The following is a 19,002-nucleotide window of genomic DNA, read 5'->3' as shown; positions in this document are numbered from 1 at the left end:
TGTTTTCGGCTGAGATATTGGAACATATCCCTGAAAAGGCACCAGCTATTGGGACGGTTCAGGTAGAATTGGAAAAATTGAGGCTGGACCCGGAACAGAAGAAAAGGGAGTATGAGCTCCAGCTAAAGGAGTTGAGGCGAAAAGGGAGAAGGAAAGAGCTGAAAAGCAGAGGGAGCATGAATTTAGGTTAAAACAGCTGGAAGCAGAGGAAAGGGAGAAGGAAAGAGCTGAAAAGCAGAGGGAGTATGAGGAGAAGGAGAAACAGAGGCAGCATGAGCTGGAAATTTGTAACAAGACAAAACCATAATTGATAAAAGACTAACTGACAAGGACCACGTAATTACAACACATAGTTTCAACAGTGCAAAGCAATGCCGTAATCTGATAAAGAGCAGTCCATAGCATGGTTTTAAAAGAAAGTCTCAAAGTCCCGACAGCCCATCATCTCACGCAGATGGTAGAAGGAAGAAAAACTCTTCCTGCCATGAACCTCCAGTGCCACAGCTTGCCGATACAGCAGTAGATAGTAGAGTGAATATCACAATCTGCAGGGATGCTCAGTGTGTACAGTGGAGTTACCCCAACTTCCCAGCAGGGGATGAAACTAGTTGGTGATGGGGTCCTGGTCAGTCTTCCCAACTTTATCTTCTAACCAGATATACACAACTAAATCAGTGATATTCTCAGATGTTTCAGGGACGTGGATGCAACATTCCTGGCCAATGGTTGAGCACATATTACCCATCTTGGCCAACAGGAAGTCCTGTGCTTTTCAATTTTGAAGGTCCACAGTGTTTTTGTCACCATTTCTGCAGTAACGTCACTGATGGCCTGGCACATATCATGTAGCACAATGGCTGTGTCAGCAAACAGCTTCTCCAACACTGACATCATATTGATGTTCTCATGAGTGTCTAGAATGGGAATACTACAGACTCCGTAGACCTTCTACGGCAGCCCTTTACAGCAGGATGAAGAGAGAATGTGGGCAGGTGGTTCATATATGCCACTATGTAGGCCGAATAAAAACTACCCTCCATGACTTTGGTTCAGGCCGAATATCCGTTTTTAAAAAGGTAACCCTGGGAGCCAATGGTAGTTCTGGCAGCCACACACTCAACAGGTAGCTTTAATAGGATTCAGAGGGTCACTAGAGGTGTAAACGTCGCACGTGCTGTTACCTAATATTGCTGTTACTTTGATGCACACCTCAAGACATACAAGAACACGCTGGCCACGAAAGCTAGCCATCCCCCCACAGGTGAGCAGCCACTGTCTGTAACAGCAGCAGATGTGAGCAGGAGTCTGCAGAAGAGTCAACCCCCATCGGGCAGCTGGGCGAGACAACACCCCAGGCCGAGTGCTCGGGGAGTGTGAACACCAGCTCACTGGCACGTTCAACACTTCACTCAGCCAGGCTACTGTCCCGACAAGTTTCAAATCAGCTACCATCCTCCCTGTATCAAAGAACTCTATATGTGCAGAACTAAATGACCAGTGTCCAGTGGCACTGATGCCAATAATCATGAAGTGCTTTGAATAGCTGATAATGGCACATATTAAAAACACCATTCCTGTTACACTGGACACTCACCAATATACTTACTAACAGAAATGCTGCACGACAGATGTTCTAGCATCTGTCAATCATCTGGCCCTGACACTCCTGGGAAACAAGGTCACTGATGTCAGAATACTGTTTTTGGATTTCAGTTCAGCGTTTAATACTACTGTCCCACAGACCGCGGTGAACGAACCCCTTCTCAGTCGAACCACAGCACTGTGCAAATGGGTGTTGGACTTCCTCACAAAAAGACCTCAGAAAATCAGGATGCACAACCACTCCTCCCTCCCAATCTTCCTCAACATGGGTGCCCCCAGGGATGTGTGTGCACAAGATTGCATAACCAAACACCCGAGCAATCACATCAAGCTTACTGATGATACGCCACTGGTGGGGTTCATCACCAACAACAATGAGATGGCCTACAGAGAGAAGATGGAAGAACTCAAGGCCTGGTGCCAGACAGATAACATCTTTCTTAATGTCAATAAGGCAAAGGAGATGCTTAGCAATTTCAGGAGAACTCACAGAACTCACTGTGAAATTTATGTTGGCGGCACAACAGTGGAAACTGTGAGCAGTTTCAAACTCTTTGAGACTGCTTCGGACGGAAACTGCATTGCAGCAGACAGGAAGACTCAACATGTAATCAAAACTGTCCAACACATCACTGGCACCAGCCTACCCAACACCAAGAACATATGAGAGGTGCCAGAAAAGGGCCAGGAACATCATGAAGGATCCCATCCATGAACTATTTGTCCCATTCCCATCAGGGAGGAGACGAATTTGCATCCACGCTTAGGGCCACCAGAGTCAAAAACAGTTATTTTCCCCAAGCAGTAGGACTGAACAACACCTTCACCCACTATCCCCACCACTACTTTATTTGCCTCAGTCACTGGACAATTGATGTATATAAGCTATCATATGTATTTATATTTACGGTGAGGTTTTAAGTTATTACTATTATGTTCTTTATGTTTTGTGTGGTTTTTTTTGTGCTGCATTAGATCTGGAGTAACAATTATTTCGTTCTCCTTACGCTTGTTTATGGGAAATGATGTTAAACAATCCTCAATCTTGAATCTAATGGTGGTTGAAATAATAGACCACTGTTTCGCTTATGAGGCAGCTTTAGATCAGAAGGCTTATGCAGTCCATTGTAGGAAGGTTAATACTATCCTTTAACACAGTTGTATTGGCAAGAGTAACTTCCATGGACAGTGTAGTCGTGTGCTCCCTTCGCAGCTCCTGTAATTCACTGTGATTCAAGGGTGTAGTCTGCATTGCTAAACCACTTTCTGAATATATGGACCCTTCAGAACACACCCAATGACATGACCGGTTAGTACACAACACGTATTTATAACTAAGATGAAGTGTTAGGACAGTTAGTGTCAGGAGGTAGTTTTGTACTTGGGCAGTAAACAGATGCACAGGCTATTCGAAGCTTATTGTCATGGTCTGGATTGGTTCCCCTTTAAATTTAGTTAAATTTAAATTTAATTTTAAATTTAATTTTAAATTTAAATTTAAAAAGCATCCTATCCAGATGCATTGAGGCCTGGTACAACAACTGCTGTGACTGACACTGCAAGAAACTGCAAGGAGTTGTGGATCAGCTGAACATATCAGGAAAACCATTCTCCCCTCCATGGGCTTCTTTACAATCCTTGCTGCCTTATAATCAACAAGCACCCGACATGATCAAAGGCCCCATCCACCTAGACATTCTCTCTCCTCTGACGTAGATACAATAGTCTGAAAGCATGTACAACAAGACTGAAGGACAACTTTCATCCTGCTGTTATAAACTAATTGAATGTCTCACTAGTACAATAAGATGGACTCTTGAACTCATAACTAAAGACTTTCACCTTATCGTCTGTTTGCACAGCACTTCATCTGTAACAATAGGCAATAGACAATAGGTACAGAAGTAGACCATTTGGCCCTTCAAGCCTGCACCGCCATTTTGAGATCAAGGCTGATCAACTACTATCAATACCCGGTTCCTGCCTTGTCCCCATATCCCTTGATTCCAGAGCATCCAGAGAATTGGCCTCCACTGCCTTCCGAGGCAGTGCATTCCAGACCCCCACAACTCTCTGTGAGAAGAAGTTTTTCCTTAACTCTGTCCTAAATGGCCAACTCCTTATTCTCAAACCATGCCCTCTGGTACTGGACTCTCCCAGCATCTGGAACATATTTCCTGCCTCTATCTTGTCCAATCCCTTAATAATCTTCTATGTTGCAATCAGATCCCCTCTCAATCTCCTTAATTCCAGCGTGTACAAGCCCAGTCTCTCTAACCTCTCTGCGTAAGACAGACCGGACATCCCAGGAATTAACCTTGTGAATCTACGCTGCACTTCCTCTACAGCTTTGATGTTACCCACCAATCTCCTATGTGGGACCGTATCAAATGCCTTCTGAAAATCAAGGTACAATTGAGAAATGAGCATGTACAAAAGAAAATCTGCAGATGCTGGGAATCCAAGCAACAAACACAAATGCTGGAGGAACTCAGCAGGCCAGGCAGCATCTGTGGGAAAATGTACAGTCGATATTTTGGGTGGAATCCCTTTTGGCAGGACTGGAGAAAAAAAAGCTGAGGAGTAGATTTTAAAGATGGGGGAGGGGAGAGAGAAACACCAGGTGGTAGGTGAAACCTGGAGGGGGAGGGATAAAGTAAAGAGATGGGGTTGATTGGTGAAGGAGACAGAAGGCCATGGAAGAAAGAGAAAGGGGGAAGGTCCCAGGGGAGACGATGAGTGGGCATGGAAACAAGGTGAGAGAGGGAAAAGGGGGTGGGAAATGGAGAAGGGAGTGGGGAGGCATTATCAGAAGTTTGAGAAATCGATGTTCATGCCATCAAGTTGGAGGCTACCCAAACGGAACACAATGTATTGTTCCTCCAACCTCAGTGTGGCCTCATCCCGACAGTGGAGGAGGCCATGGATGGACATATCGGAATGGGAATGGGAAGTGGAATCAAAATGAGTGGCAACTGAGGAGATTCCGCTTGTTCAGGTGGACGGAGTGTAGATGCTCGGCGAAACGGTCTCTCAATCTACGTCGAGTCTCACCGATGTACAGGAGGCGGCACCGGGAGCCCCAAACACGGTAAATGACCCCAGCAGACTCACAGGTGAAGTGCCGCCTCACCCGGAATGACTGTTCAGGGCCCTGGATGGTAGTAAAGGAGGAGGTGTAGAGGCAGGTGTAGCACTTGTTCCGCTTGCAAGAGTAACTGCCAGGAGGGAAAGGAGTGTGCTTGGCTTTGGCCATGCTCGTACCTCATGCTCCTACAACAATGATAATAATAATAACAACATGGAACTTAACCGATTTCCATCCCAGAAGTCTACAATACTTTGGGTTATTGAACTTCCTAGTGACTAGTCACAGTGCAAACTTTGCAAAATGAATGACTATAACTATGGAGATGCTGACTAATACATCTGTAACATACAAAAAAGGCTGGTGGAAAGCAGCAGGCCAGGCAGCATCTATAGGAAGAAGCACAGTCGACGTTTCGGGCCGAGACTCTTCGTCAGGACTAACTGATAGAAAACATAGTAAAAGATTTGAAAGTGGGTGGGAGAGGGGGAAATCCGAAATGATAGGAGAAGACCGGAGGGGGAGAGGTGAAGCTAAGAGCTGGAAAGGTGATTGGCAAAAGGGACTCAGAGCTGGAGAAGGGAAAGGATCATGGGATGGAGGCCTAGGGTGAAAGAAAGAGGGAGGGGAGCACCAGAGGGAGATGGGGAACAGGCAAAGAGTGATTGTGAGAGGGGCAGAGAGAGGAGAAAAAGGAGGGGGGGGGGGAGGAGAAATAAATAAATAAGGGATGGTGTAAGAAGGGGACGAGGGGCATTAACGGAAGTTAGAGAAATCAATTTTCATGCCATAAGGTTGGAGGCTACCCAGACAGTATATAAGGTGTTGTTCCTGTAACCTGAGTGTGGTTTCATCTTGACAGTGGAGGAGGACATGGATAGACATATTGGAACGGGAATGGAAGGTGGAATTAAAATGTGTGGCCACTGGGAGATCCTGCTTTTTCTGGCAAAAAGAGCGCAGGTGCGTCAGTAACATGGTTTCAATGATGTTCGTTGTGGGTTATTGTGCAACACTGTGTATGAAGTTATGAAGGCAGAGGTGGGGTGAATGTGCAGGTGCATTTCCCGGAGCTGCAGAACTAAGAACTAGAGGGCGGACGTTTAGGGTTCTGTAGAAAGAGGAACGATTAAAGTGTGAGTACCTTTAAAGCAAGAAGGATGGGATTTAATGGGAATCTGGGGGAGGGGGCACATTTTTCAGTGAGTGATGAGTGTTTGAAATGAGCTGCTAGAGGATGTGGTTGTGGCACATTACAACATTTAGAGTACGTAGTCGGAAACATGTTTTTTAACGGGCCAATCAGGGGCAAGTGGGACCAGCGTAGATGAGAATCTTGCTCCGCATTAACCAGCTGGGCCGAAGGATATCTTTATACCATGACTCAAAGTAACAATTGTGTCGCTCCCCACTGATGCAAAGTGACGCTCGTATCTCTCAGTGCTGGCGGCTGCACAGTCGCGCCATATTCAGGCAAAATAAAACTTCGAAGGACTATTGTTTGAAATATTTATGCGTTGCTTGTCTTGGGCAAGGAGGTTCACTCGGCGAGTTTTACAATTATTAATAGGTAGATTCATAAAGAATAATGCAAAATAAGTTTTGTTGGCAAAAACGACGTTTTCGGGGAACCATAGTCCAACAAAAGGTGAACATTTTTAACCGTTCCTCCTTCTACAGATGCCTCTTGATGAGAATTTCAAACAGGATTACAAACACCCAGATTTAGATCGCCCATCCGGATGAAAATAAAGTGAGAAAACCAGGAAACAGCGCGCTCCCTCACCTTTCGATGCAGCCAGGAAACCATCAGAGTATCTTTCTCTTAGACAAAAGCAGCGAACTATAAACACGACAAACTCTAGAGATGCTGGAATCTAACGCAACACGCAAAATATCGGAGAAACTCTGCATGTCAGCAACATCAATGGAAATAAACGGACAGTCGACCTCTCGGACCGAGGAAACGGGCATGCGCGTTACAACTGGAAGCCCGTAAATGCCCGGGAGTTCTAGACTTGCCGATATGGACGAACAACCTAAATTTAAAAAGGGTTATATCCAGCGTTCGCTATTCGTGTTTTTGATGTTGTTAACTCTGACACTGGTCTGTCTAACCCTGCAGAATACAAAGGTGTGTATGATGGTAAAAGTAAAATACTCGGTGAAAAGCAGTTCCGACCATCGTTTGAAGTGATTGTGTTTAAGCGAGTGCGCGTCTCCTGTTGAACACCCGTTTTACAGGGAAATTATTAAAATAATCCCAATCTGTTGCTCATCGCTCCTCTTCTCCTTCTACTGGCAACTCAAGACTTTGACCCATACTCTCTTTCACTTTCTTCCCTTCAACTGTATGTATGTAGGCCTTCGTTAGTCTTGATAGACCATGGATTTGCGCCTTGGAAAGTTTCCAGGTTGCAAGCCTGGGCAAGGTTTTGTTTAAGGAAGACCGGCAGTTGCCCAAGCTGCAAGTCTCCCCTCTCCACGCCACCGAGTCCCTTCAACTGTGGATCTGCACACAGAGCAACGGAGAAATGATTAAGCTGCGCCTTCATAGCATTGAAACGGCTATTTTAAATCACTTTTTACTAAACTGTAAAAGTTTATTTACATCATCAGGTACAGACATTCAGTATTTACAAGACAGTAAGTATACTCAGATCAAAATATGGTTACTACCGTCTATAAAACCGTCAATACCCCGTGCCGTGGGGGGCACCGTTCCCGGAAGTCTCTCATTGTACCGCGTGCTCCCTCCCCAAGAACAGCCGGAAGCGAACAAATCCTCAGAAGAGGGGCACGGGGCGGGCAATCTGCCTGGGTAGCGTCTTCCATTTTCAGCCGCTTCGACACATAAATGGCCAACTTGGCCAGGCCCACGAGCATTCCCACCCCCTTCCGAACTGGGTGCCAGTAGATGAGGAACGCGGAACTAGAGGGCAACGAGAACCTCAGCAGCAGCCCCTTGAGAAACTAACAGAGAGGCTGCAATCTCCCCCGTTCCGTGTACGCGTGGTTCACTGACTGTTCCCGTCTACAGAGTGGACAGGTGAACCTGCTCAGAAACCTGTTGTGCGGTACTGCCCGATACAACACCTTCCACCCCAGCTCCCCAATGTACAGTCCTTGTGACTGGTGTCCTCGGGTGTATTTAAATAGCAAACGACCAGAATTTGAAATATAATCTGTTCCTTCTGATTTTTTGTTGTTACGTTCAGCCAGTAATGGAATTGAGAACAATGGTGAAGTATAATTGTACCAACGAATCGATGTCCACAGATCTCCCGCTGCCCAGTTTTCTGCAGAAATGGAGTTTAGCAATCTCTACGGTTGGAAATTGTTACTTTAATTAGAGCCATTATGGATACAAATCGTACTGCTGTCCACGGGTGCTCTGCATGCCCTGACAAAGCGTTCTGTTCAGCACTGACAGTGAGCATTAACAGCTCACCTGACCTGTAGTGGGGCACAGCGGACAATCCCACTTTGCTGCATAGGCTGATCTAACAGAATCTTTGAACAATGTTCAGCAGTTTTCACTTCTTTGTTTTCAGTTCATTAACTGTGGATAATGCGAAATTCAGTTCCTCCTTTAGTTAGCTTCGGGCGCTGAGTGGATAAATTCACTGTATAGGAATAAATTGTAAGCATTTTTATTAATTTAGTTTATCTCTTGTTTTTAGATATCATGCTAGAAAGTGTCAGGTAGAGCCTTTCTCACTGAAGTATACACTCAGTGGCCATTTTATTGGGTACAGGAAGTGTGAGTGTATTTTCATGATCTTCTGCTGCTGGCGCTCTTTTGCACACCACTGTTGTAATCCACAGGTATTTGAATTACTGTCACCTTCCTGTAAACTTGAACCAATCTGGCCATTCTCCTCTGACCTCTCTTACTAACAAGGTGTGTTCACCCACAGAACTGCATTAACAAGGTGTACATGTGTACCTAATGAGGTGGCTTCTGAGGGCGTTTATAATGCTGTGAACACTAGATGATAATTCTGTGATTAGAACTATGTTTTCTAATGATTCCCGACTTGATATTGAACATGAAAAAAATGTGGATGTGATGATGTTAAAAAGTATATTCATGAATGTTTTTGCTTTCCGTAGTTCGAGCAATTTTCAACTTCCAGAGGAAAGCCCAAAAATCCAGCTCCAAAAAGTAATTCCACAACACAGCAGGAAGGGACAACGGAGGAGATCGATTGGGTACATGGGCTGGTGAAGATTGGCTATCAGTATCACAGCTTCACTCCTGAAGAAAGATTGGAGGGTTCAGCCCTGATGAAACTGATTGAATGGCCAAAGCCTCCCAATGCTGAAGTTCCCTTTCAGAAAAGCAGTGACCCATCACATACTTGCTTTGTTATTTTAAATTCTAGCAAGACTTTCTATGTGGGAGATCAGTTACAGGTGATGGTGCGTATGTACAATTTTGAAGGCAAACCAAAGCAATATGGGGGTGACTATCTCCAAGCCCGGATCCACACTCCAGAGTTGAAAGCTGGTTCAGCAGGAACGGTTATAGATCACCAAAACGGATTTTACTATATAAATTTTAATTTATTCTGGGCAGGAAAAGTCCAAGTGTCTGTTTCGTTGGTTCATCCCAGTGAAGGGATCCAAGTACTTTGGAGACTTCGTGAAGAACAGCCATTTAGAATATATTTGACAAGTACCTTCAAATATGGGGCTTCTTCAGAGGATACGATATGCAATGTATTTTTACCTCAAACTAAACCACTTTGTAACTTTACTTATCATAACACTGGGGAGCCGTGGATTTGCTACAAACCAAAGAATCTTCCCTGCTCTTCTGATGTCAGCTATGGAAAAGCAGGATATGTGAAGCTGCTTTTGGCGGGGGAAGACCTCAGATATTTCCAAATGTACGTTATTGACATTATTTCTATTATATTAAACTTTGTTTCTTTATTTAGCAAGACTGCAGCAAGATTGTTGTATGTTTGTGAGGTATGAAGCAGTATGGACTTGCAGCTATTTCATGTAGTAGTTTCCAGTTGATATTCCAATGCTGAAATGTCAGCTGTAAACAACACCATGACATGCCTGCAAACCGTTTTGGCACAGTGACTTGCTTTAGAGTTCAAATGCTTCAAAATGCCAGGTAGTGCATTATTGATGTTCCCTAAAGACATTCAATTACATATACCAGAGTGGTTTATGCTAGAACCAACATATATCTGTTGAATAGAAGGTATAACTGTATAGTTTTCTTATTCTGTTGAGAACTTTGTAATTGAATGTCTACAAATTGGATTGTGCTGGAGCTACATTTAGCACTAATGTCAAATCAAATAAGCACCAAAAAATCATAAATTTGGTATAAGACCATTTGAAGGAGTGTTCGGGTGGTTCATCCGAGAGAAGAAATCCAAATACTGAAACATAGCCAGTTAGACTGTATTTGAAAAGTATTTTCAAAACTGGGGATGTTTCTGAGACTACAGTCCTGTTCTTCTCGTATCAATCATGTTATAGGAGGATATGTAAAGGATGTTTTAATTGGAGAAGAGAGGCAGTGTGTTTCATACATTTTCATTTATACATTATGTTATTGGTATTCACAGTATTTTCTGGTTTCACTTCCAACATTGGCCATGATTTCAAAATGGCGGTGCAGGCTTGAAGGGCCGAATGGTCTACTTCTGCACCTGTTGTCTATTGTCTATTGTCTATTTGTAGCTTGTTGCTTCTCAATTTCAATTTATTTTGTTTCTTTATTTTGGAGTTGTAATTAATTTAAGATGTTTCAAGAGTTTCATCGAAGTTTCCTCCTACATTCCAAAAAGGTGCTGGTCAGTAGGTTTAATTACATACTATAAGTTATCCCTATGTTGGTAGGAAAATTGGGGGAGAGTTGATAAATATCTGAAAAAGAACAGGTGAAAGGACAATAAGAGAGGAAGTGGGATTTCTCCAAGCACACCCAGTCCTAGAAGAGGAAATTATGTTAGAACACAGAACGTAGAACAATACAGCATATTGTTATACAGTCCTTCGACCTATGATGTTGTGCCGATCTTTTAACCTTTTAACCTACCCCAAGATCAACCTAACCCTACCCTCATACCTCATATATAAGCCCTCCATATACTCTCTGCATATAAAAACTACTTTTCACAATGTTTCAGATCGAAAGCCTGCATTAGGACTGAGGTAGGAGAGGAAAGATGGCCAGTGGTTAAAGGGAGTGGTGAGAAAGGATTCTGAGGCGATTGGTTGAATGGAAGGTGATAAGCATCCCGTTCCATCCCGTTCATCTCCACTACTTGACCCTAGCTGCCCATCATTTTTCACCCATCCTCAGTCCACCAATTTCCAATGGGGTCATCTACAAAGTGTAGATCACTTTGGAGCTGTGCTAAGGTATAGAGAGAAGAAAAGGGGCTAAGCATGAAGCAGTTGAGGAGAGCCTGTGTTGATTGTCAGTGAGGGGGAGATGAGATTCCTCTAATAATAGTGGTCTCTCAAGTAAAGAACTGAAGAGTCCAGTTGCAGAGGGAGTTATAAATTTCACAACATGCTGGTGATGTTAGGGAGTTCCTTTGATTGCTATCAACCAAATGGATGTGAATAATCTGCTTGGAACAATGCCACGGCACTGACCATCCTCAAGCCGAAAGTATTGGTTGTTAGTTACAGAGTTTGATACTGTGAGAAGCTTCATTAGAAATATCATTCAATGTTGGGGAAGCTGGGTTTGCTGAGTTCAATCAATCATACTATTAAAAAGATTATATTCAATGCCAAAGTTCTGGAAGCTATATTATTTGTATTGGGCTAGGTTGGAGAAATGGAATAGTTAAGGACCTTCTTTGAACTATCTCCTGAATGTTTTACATTGAGCATGTGACTTAATTTATGGTATTGTTGTTTGCAGTGGAGTCAATATCAAGAGATCCATATTACCCTGTGGCATTGGTCATGTAATCGTGAAGCCGTCCCCACGACAAAGTAAGATCATTTATAATCAAAACTAATAAACTGTATTTAGAGGAAATATAAATAGAATAGTGGAGCAGTTGTTGACATAAATATTGCAGATTTTTCAAATAAAATATAATTTAATGCACATAGTTCTTTCTTGAATTAGATGAACATCAACTATGCATTCTTTTAAAATTAGAATTTATTCAGCAAAATGTACAGTTTTGTTGGGTTAATATTGATCCAGAATTTTACACTGAATGTATTTATTAATTTCCACCCAATTACTGATTGTTTGTTATACAGGAGATATCTTGACCAAGGTGTATTTTTGTTATTTTAATAGATGTTTTAAAATATAAAGTCAAATTGCCTCTCTGGGACTAACCGCTCACTCCTAGTCTAGTGCATCAATTGCTGGCGTTGGACCATCATCAAACATTAGCCTAGCCTGAGCATCTCTGCCAGATTCCACAGAGACAGCAGCAATAAATAAAATTGGTGACTTTTTTAGTGGAAAAGCTGTGAGTTAAAAACAATGGTCAACTAGCTACTAATCACAGTTATGATGTGGAAATTATAGGTGAGATAATTACTGACAATCTTCATATTCTCATTATTCAGAAAGTAAAATTTCATAAATAAATGCTGGTGTTGGTCTGTGAAGTGGTATACAATCTCCTTTAATGCAGATATTGTATTGCAGTTAATAGAGAATTAGTGTTATTGATTGAGACATCTGGGGACAGTTTTTGAATAAACAACTCTTCAAGTTTCTATTCGATTCCTTAAAAACAGTCAGGAATTCTACTATCAAACTATGGGCAGCATCTCTGTATGCAAAAGAGTTTTGGATTGAGGCTCTACAGGGCTGAAAGTAGAGGGTCGATAGCCAGTATAAAAAAGAAAGAGGGAGTGGTGAGATAGAGGTTAACAGGCATTTGATAGGGCTAGGTGATGAGTGGCTGAGGTAATCATTAGCAATCTTAAACATCTGGGCAAACAGAATCAAGTAGGGGTTAGAAATGTTGAGACCGGTGCTGATTGGAGATAGGTGGAAAAATAAGAAAAAGGAAAATATAGCAGGTGGGGCCAGGTGGGAGAGGGGAGGGTAGAGACCGAGGCTGGTAGGTCGTAGATGGAACCAGATAAGGGACGGGTAATGAGCAGATGGAACCATTTGGGGGAAGGGATATGAAAGGTGAAAAAGGGGGGAAGGAATCCAGGTGGACAGGTATGTGCAGAATGGGCAGATGGAGTGATGGGGCAGGATAATGAGTTTAGGTAACAAAGGCTGTAGGAATGGAAAAGGCGAACAAACCAAGGGAGTGAGTGGATTGGTGGTAGTGCGAAAGGAACACAGGGGGCACGGGTTACCTAAAATTGGTAACTTCCTTTCCTTCCACCCTCTCTGAAGAAGTGAAATTGACATGGACAAAAAGCTGAACTCATTTGGATATGAAACAATAGATGGATCATAAGCCACAGAGATCTTTCATGCCACCACTCTCCCAGGATACTCCAGCCCTGACAAGAATCTTAAGAGGGTCTTAATTATCCAGATGACCTATTGCTGAATTTATTGACACAATTATTATCTTGCTTGGATTATAATACTCTTTCCCTCAGTGTAACTCCTTTTTTATGGAATTTCCAGCTCATCATTCAAGAATATACTGATAGCCTAAGATACAGTGTTTCCCGCCGCATGTTTCTTTCTGTCTTTACGTTCAGCTACAGATCTCGGTGAATGTGTTCGGGGGAAGCCAATGGTATCACCGTCTGGCTTTTATTTTAAGAACCAGTGGACATCAACGACCTGTAATATTCATCAGTTTGACACTCCTGCAATAATTACAAAGTGCCTTCGTGGGAAAAAAGTGTATCTGCTTGGAGATTCTACAGTACGCCAGTGGTTTGAATACCTGACTGCTTTCCTTCCAGGTTAGTATAATTCATCTGGCTTTTTAAAATATGAAACTGAAATAAGCACTACTCTTTTACATCTTAGAAACAAAAAATGTGGATCACTCGAGTGGGGGCATGTTATATATCTCCCAATAGTCACTGGGCACTTGAGCAGCTGGCTGGAGAAATTGCTAGTAGTTGTAAGAATAAGTGGTTGCACTAGTGGGACATCTGAATTTTCCCAATGTTCACTGAACTACCCAAAGTGTTAAAGGCCTGGATGGGGTGGAATTCATGAAAAGAATCGAAGAAAGATTTCTAAGTCAATATGTAGAGGGCCCTAATTGGGTGGGTGCAGTGCTGGAAGTACACTTAAGGAACGAGGCAGAGCAAGTAACTGAAGTGTTAGTCAGGGGGCAGTTTGGCTTTGTTCACCATAATTCCTATTGTCTTCAGATAGTGATGGAAAAGGATAGGACAGGTCCACAGGTTAGGGTCCTAAACTGGAGCAGGGCTAATTTTGGGGGAATCAGTTAAGATCAGAATTATTTGTATTGTTGAGACATCTTGTGAACTTAGTAGTTTTATGCAGCAGCATGTTAGTAGTATCAGTCCTGCTTAGTAAAAATTAAGGAGTGCCAAATGGATTTCAATACAGGTAAATGTGAAGTGATGCAGCTTTGAAGGTCAAACAAGCATTGAACTTATACTATGAATGGTGGGGCACTAGTGAGTGTAATGGAACGGAGGAGCCTTAGAGCATGAGTCCTTAGTTGTTTGAAAACAGCAACTCAAATAGGCAGTGTGGTGAAAAGGGCATTGAGCACACTGACATTCATCAGTCAGGGCACTGAGCACAGGAGTTGGGACTCAATGTATAAGTTGTTGGTGAGACTGCACTTGGAGTTTTGTGTAGAATATTGGCCACCCTGTATGTAAAATCATGTTGCACTAAACATCGGAATTTACTTCATTGGTAGATAAAAGGGTAAAATAACTGGCTGCTGTGAACTGCCCCTAGTGTGGATGAGCGATGACAGGAAAATGCCAGGTTGGTGTGAAGGAGTGAACAGTCACGAGGGAGAATGTTACCGGAAAATAAGTGGGGGAATGTGATTGACAGGAATGCTGTAAAAGCTGGCACAGTCAAAAAGCCAAATTCTGTGTCGTTAAAGAATATGAAATACGAGGGGTGATTGATAAGTTCATGGCCTAAGATAGAAAGAGTAAATTTTGGAAAACCTAGCACATTTATTTTTCAACATGGTTCCCTCCTACATTTACACACTTCGTCCAGCGGTTGTGGAGCATACCTCCAGAAAGTGTCCACAGCAGGGGTGATTGATAAGTTAATGGCCTAAGGTAGAAGGCGATGAGTTATACAGCTCTCGTTACATGCACATGCAGTTGAATTCTTTGAGTGATTATGTAGAAAGTTGGAAGTTAATAACTCATCGGGGTGATTGATAAGTTCTTGGCCTAAGGTAGAAGGAGATGAGTTATTAACTTAAAATTATTCAATGGATGTTGGATATTCTGATCCTGTACCACTGTAGCCACACAGGGGAAGATTTTAAAAAAAGTTCATGCTTGAAGTTTACAATAAATTCTTGCGTGACGTGCACTGCCAATGTCAGAACCCAAGTGCGGAGGAAAGATAGATTCTGATGTAGGGACGGTGACCAGAGGTTATACGTAAGAATTCCAACAGAACACCAGTGGCTCAGCTGAGTGACACTGTGAGATGTAAGATTCTCAAAACTAGGACCCTGTGATAAGCACTAATCAGGTGTCCATTTATATAACACAAGTAATACGGAATCCCTGAACCTGTTAAAGTAAACTTAAGAAGATAAGCAGGAAGCACCAGGACACAGCATTCCAAAGAGCAAGACCCTCAAGAAAAAGAACACAAGGAACTCTAAATGATTTATGATTCTCATTAAACACCAAATAACCAATTCAGTTGCTTTTAAAATCCTCGAAGCCCAATGTTCTCTGGCTCCCAGCGCAAGCCCAAAGTGCTCATACAAAGTTATTTATCAAAGAATGTACTGTAAATGTCAGGATATACTAAGTGGAGATTAATTTTCTTGTGGGCATTCACAGTAGACACAAAGAAATACAATGGAATCAATGAAAAACTACACCCAAACAAAGATGGAGAACATAGCCATCATGTTTATCAACCCTGGTGAAATTATTAATTTTTTGACTTAAGGAAAAATTGGCTTATGGACAATTCACAGGAACAGAACCCTAATGTAAACTGGGGTGGGCCTGTATATGGAAATGAGCCAGACGCTGAATGAGATAATGTTTGCCATACTTCCTTCTGACCAAGGCCCTGTTTCAAATTATTGGGAAATTGACCACAATATAGGGTAACATACACAGTACATAAAAGTGTGCAACATACAGTTGTCCAGAAAGTTTGTTAATGGTAGAACACCGAAGTACCAGGTGTGCTGAATTATTGGGGTTTTTGCTGCAATGTGAGAATTGTTAGAGCTTGGAATCTTCGGAGCAGCAGCTGACTTATTTACCTCAGCATACCCAACCTCAGTGCTCACGTGACCATAGTAGTTCTGTGGCTGCTCTAGACAAAAGTAAAAGGATCCAACAATAGTAATATAACTGAATGTCAAAGGGGAGGTAATTAGATTCTCTCCCCTTGGAAACAGTCATCGGTTGGCACTGTGTAGTTGGAAGGGTGCCAAATTGTTTCCAATTTGCCAGTCTCTATTTGCTCTTTGATTCTGCTATGAGAAATACCTCTCTTCATTCAGCTCTATCCTTGAGGTAGGTAAATCAATGGCTCCCTTTGGTGTTATGTTCTTTGTATTTTCAGTTTCAAAAACATTAATATCTTCAATATCATAATTTAATGAGTTAAATATAATATTTTCTGTTTAGATCTTAGAAAGTTCAATCTTGGCAATCGTACTAAGGTTGGCCTTTTATGTGCTTTGGACAAAGAAAACAATATCCTGCTGGAACATCATGCTCATGGCCCACCAATGCAATTCAGAAGTCTTTCAAGTCATCATCTGTACTATATTTCAAAAACATTGGATGAAATTGAAGAAAGGAAAAATATAGTTATTGCCATCACCTTATGTGCCCATTTCAACACTTTTCCGGTGGATGTCTACATCAGAAGGCTGCAGTATATCCGGAGATCGATTCTGCAGCTGCTCAGCAGGAATCCAGATACAGTGATTGTTATAAAGACTGGGAACGTACGGGAACCTAAAGCAGGTTATATACTTAACTACAATGACTGGTTCTCTTATCAACTCGATGTATTGATGAGAAGAATATTTGCACACATGAATGTTGCATTTGTGAATGCATGGGAAATGACCGTAGCCCATTACCTGCCCCACAACATACACCCTCAACGAATTATTATAAAGAATGAAATAGATGTGTTTCTTTCATATGTGTGCCCTTCTGATAAGGAATAAAGGTATTTGTTTACCATGCAAAGCAAAATCTACACAATGACACTGGAAATAGACCTAGGACATAAACACAGAAATCTACAGCCCATTACAGGCCCTTCAGCCCACAATGTTGTACTGACCATGTAACTACACTAGAAACTGTCAAGAATTTCCCTACCGCATAGCCCTCTATTTTTCTGAGCTCCATGTATCTATCTAAGAATCTCTTAAGACCTTATTGTATCTGCATCTGCCACCATTGCTAGCAGTGCATTCCATCAACCCACCACTCTTTGTGTGAAAAGCTTACCTCTGACATCCCATTATACTTACTTCCATGCACCTTAACACTATGCCCCCTCGTATTCGCCATTTCAGCCCTGGGAAAAAGTTTCTGGCTATCCACACGATCAATGTCTCTCATCATCTTACACACCTCTATCAGGTCACCTCTGTCACGCTAAGGAGTAAAGGCCAAGTTCACCTAGCCTATTCTCATAAGGCATGCTTCCCAATCCAGGCAACATCCTTGTAAATCTCTTCTGCACTCTCTCTACAGTATCCACATTCTTCTTGTAGTGAGGTGATCGGAACTGAACTCTGTGGGGTCTGACTAAGGTCTTGTGTAGACATAACATTGCCTCACAATCCCATGGGTTTGCCAATGCATCATATGCCTTAACAACACTGTCAATCTGCCCAGACCACAAGATGTCTCTGATCCTCCACACTGCCAAGAGACTTACCATTAATATTACATTCTGTCTTCAAATTGACCTACCAAAATGAACCACTTTACACTTTTCTGGATTGAACTCCATCTGCCACTTCTCAGCCCAGTTCTGCATTTTATTGATGTCTCACTATAGCCTCTGACAGCCCTCCAGATGATTCACAACACTCCCAACTTTTGTGTTGTCAGAAAACTTGTTAATCCACCCTTCTATTTCCTCATCCAGGTCAATTATAAAAATCACAAAGAGGAGGGGTCCCAGAACAAATCCCTGTGGGACACCACTGGTCACCGTCCTCCATGAAGAATACAAACACACTGCATTCTGTGGGAAAGATCCACAAACAAGGTCTCCTTGGATCCCATGCCTCCGTACTTTCTGAATGAGCCTTGGATGGGTAACCTTATCAAATGCCTTGTTGAAATTCATATATCCGGCATCCATTGCTCTGCCTTCATCAATGTGTTTTGTTAGATCCTCAAAAAATTCAATCAGGCTCCAAAGGCACAACCTGCTGACTATCCCTAATCAGATTATGTCTCTCCAAATGCTCATAAATCCTGCCTGTTAGGATCTTCTCCAACAACTTGCCCATCACTTAAGTAAGACTGATTGATCTTTAGTTTCCTGGGTTATCTCTACTCCCCTTCTCAAACAAGGGAACAACATTTGCAACCCTTCAATCCTCTGGTACTTCTCCTGTTCCTATAGACAGATCATCACCAGACGCTCAGCAATCTCCTCCCTCACTTCCCACAGTAGCCTTGGGTATATATAAACAAGCTGGATGGACTCAGCAGGTCGGGCAGCATCCGTTGAAATGAGCAGTCAATGTTTTGGGCCGAGACCCTTCGTCCTGATGAGGGGTCTTGGCCCGAAACATTGACTGCTCATTTCAACAGATGCTGCATGACCTGCTGAGTTCATCCAGCTTGTTTGTATGTGTTGATTTGACCACAGCATCTGTAATATACTTTGTGTTAGCCTTGGGTATACTTTGTCCAAACCCGGTAACTTATCTAACTTAATGCTTTTCTAAAGCTCCAGCACATCCTCTTTCTTAATGTCTGTATGTTCAAGTGTTTCAGTCCACTGCAAGTCAACCCCACAATTGCCAAGGTCCTTTTCCCTACTGAACACTGAAGCAAAGTATTCAGTAAGTACCTCCACTACCTCCATGCACATTTGGTCCTATTCTCACACAGTTCATCCACTTTTACTTCACAAAGTTGTAGAATGCCTTGGGGTTTTCCTTAATCCTGCT

General features: G+C 42.5%; 1 protein-coding gene across 1 annotated transcript; it reads left to right on the top strand.

Moving 5' to 3' along the window:
- Positions 1–7,202: 7,202 nt before the first annotated feature.
- LOC132393394 (NXPE family member 3-like) lies at positions 7,203–18,551 on the top strand. Its single transcript, XM_059968543.1, has 5 exons — positions 7,203–7,336; positions 8,807–9,585; positions 11,601–11,674; positions 13,382–13,591; positions 16,472–18,551. The coding sequence occupies exons 2-5, from the start codon at positions 8,981–8,983 to the stop codon at positions 17,023–17,025; spliced, it is 1,443 nt and encodes a 480-aa protein (XP_059824526.1). The 5' UTR covers positions 7,203–7,336; positions 8,807–8,980; the 3' UTR covers positions 17,026–18,551.
- The last annotated feature ends 451 nt before the right edge of the window (positions 18,552–19,002 follow it).

This window comes from Hypanus sabinus, chromosome 4 (assembly GCF_030144855.1).
Source record: "Hypanus sabinus isolate sHypSab1 chromosome 4, sHypSab1.hap1, whole genome shotgun sequence".
Classification (NCBI taxonomy): Eukaryota; Metazoa; Chordata; class Chondrichthyes; order Myliobatiformes; family Dasyatidae; genus Hypanus; species Hypanus sabinus.
The sequence above is the reverse complement of the archived record's forward strand: the minus strand, read 5'-3'. Positions and strand labels throughout refer to the sequence as shown.

What these genes read in the sequence shown, in the direction of transcription:
- LOC132393394 (XM_059968543.1), top strand. Translation starts at nt 8,981, where the DNA reads ATGAAACTGATTGAATGGCCAAAGCCTCCCAATGCTGAAGTTCCCTTT. An exon ending in GACCTCAGATATTTCCAAAT is followed by an intron (nt 9,586 to 11,600) that starts GTACGTTATTGA and finishes TGTTGTTTGCAG; the next exon opens with TGGAGTCAATATCAAGAGAT. An exon ending in GAAGCCGTCCCCACGACAAA is followed by an intron (nt 11,675 to 13,381) that starts GTAAGATCATTT and finishes CTTTACGTTCAG; the next exon opens with CTACAGATCTCGGTGAATGT.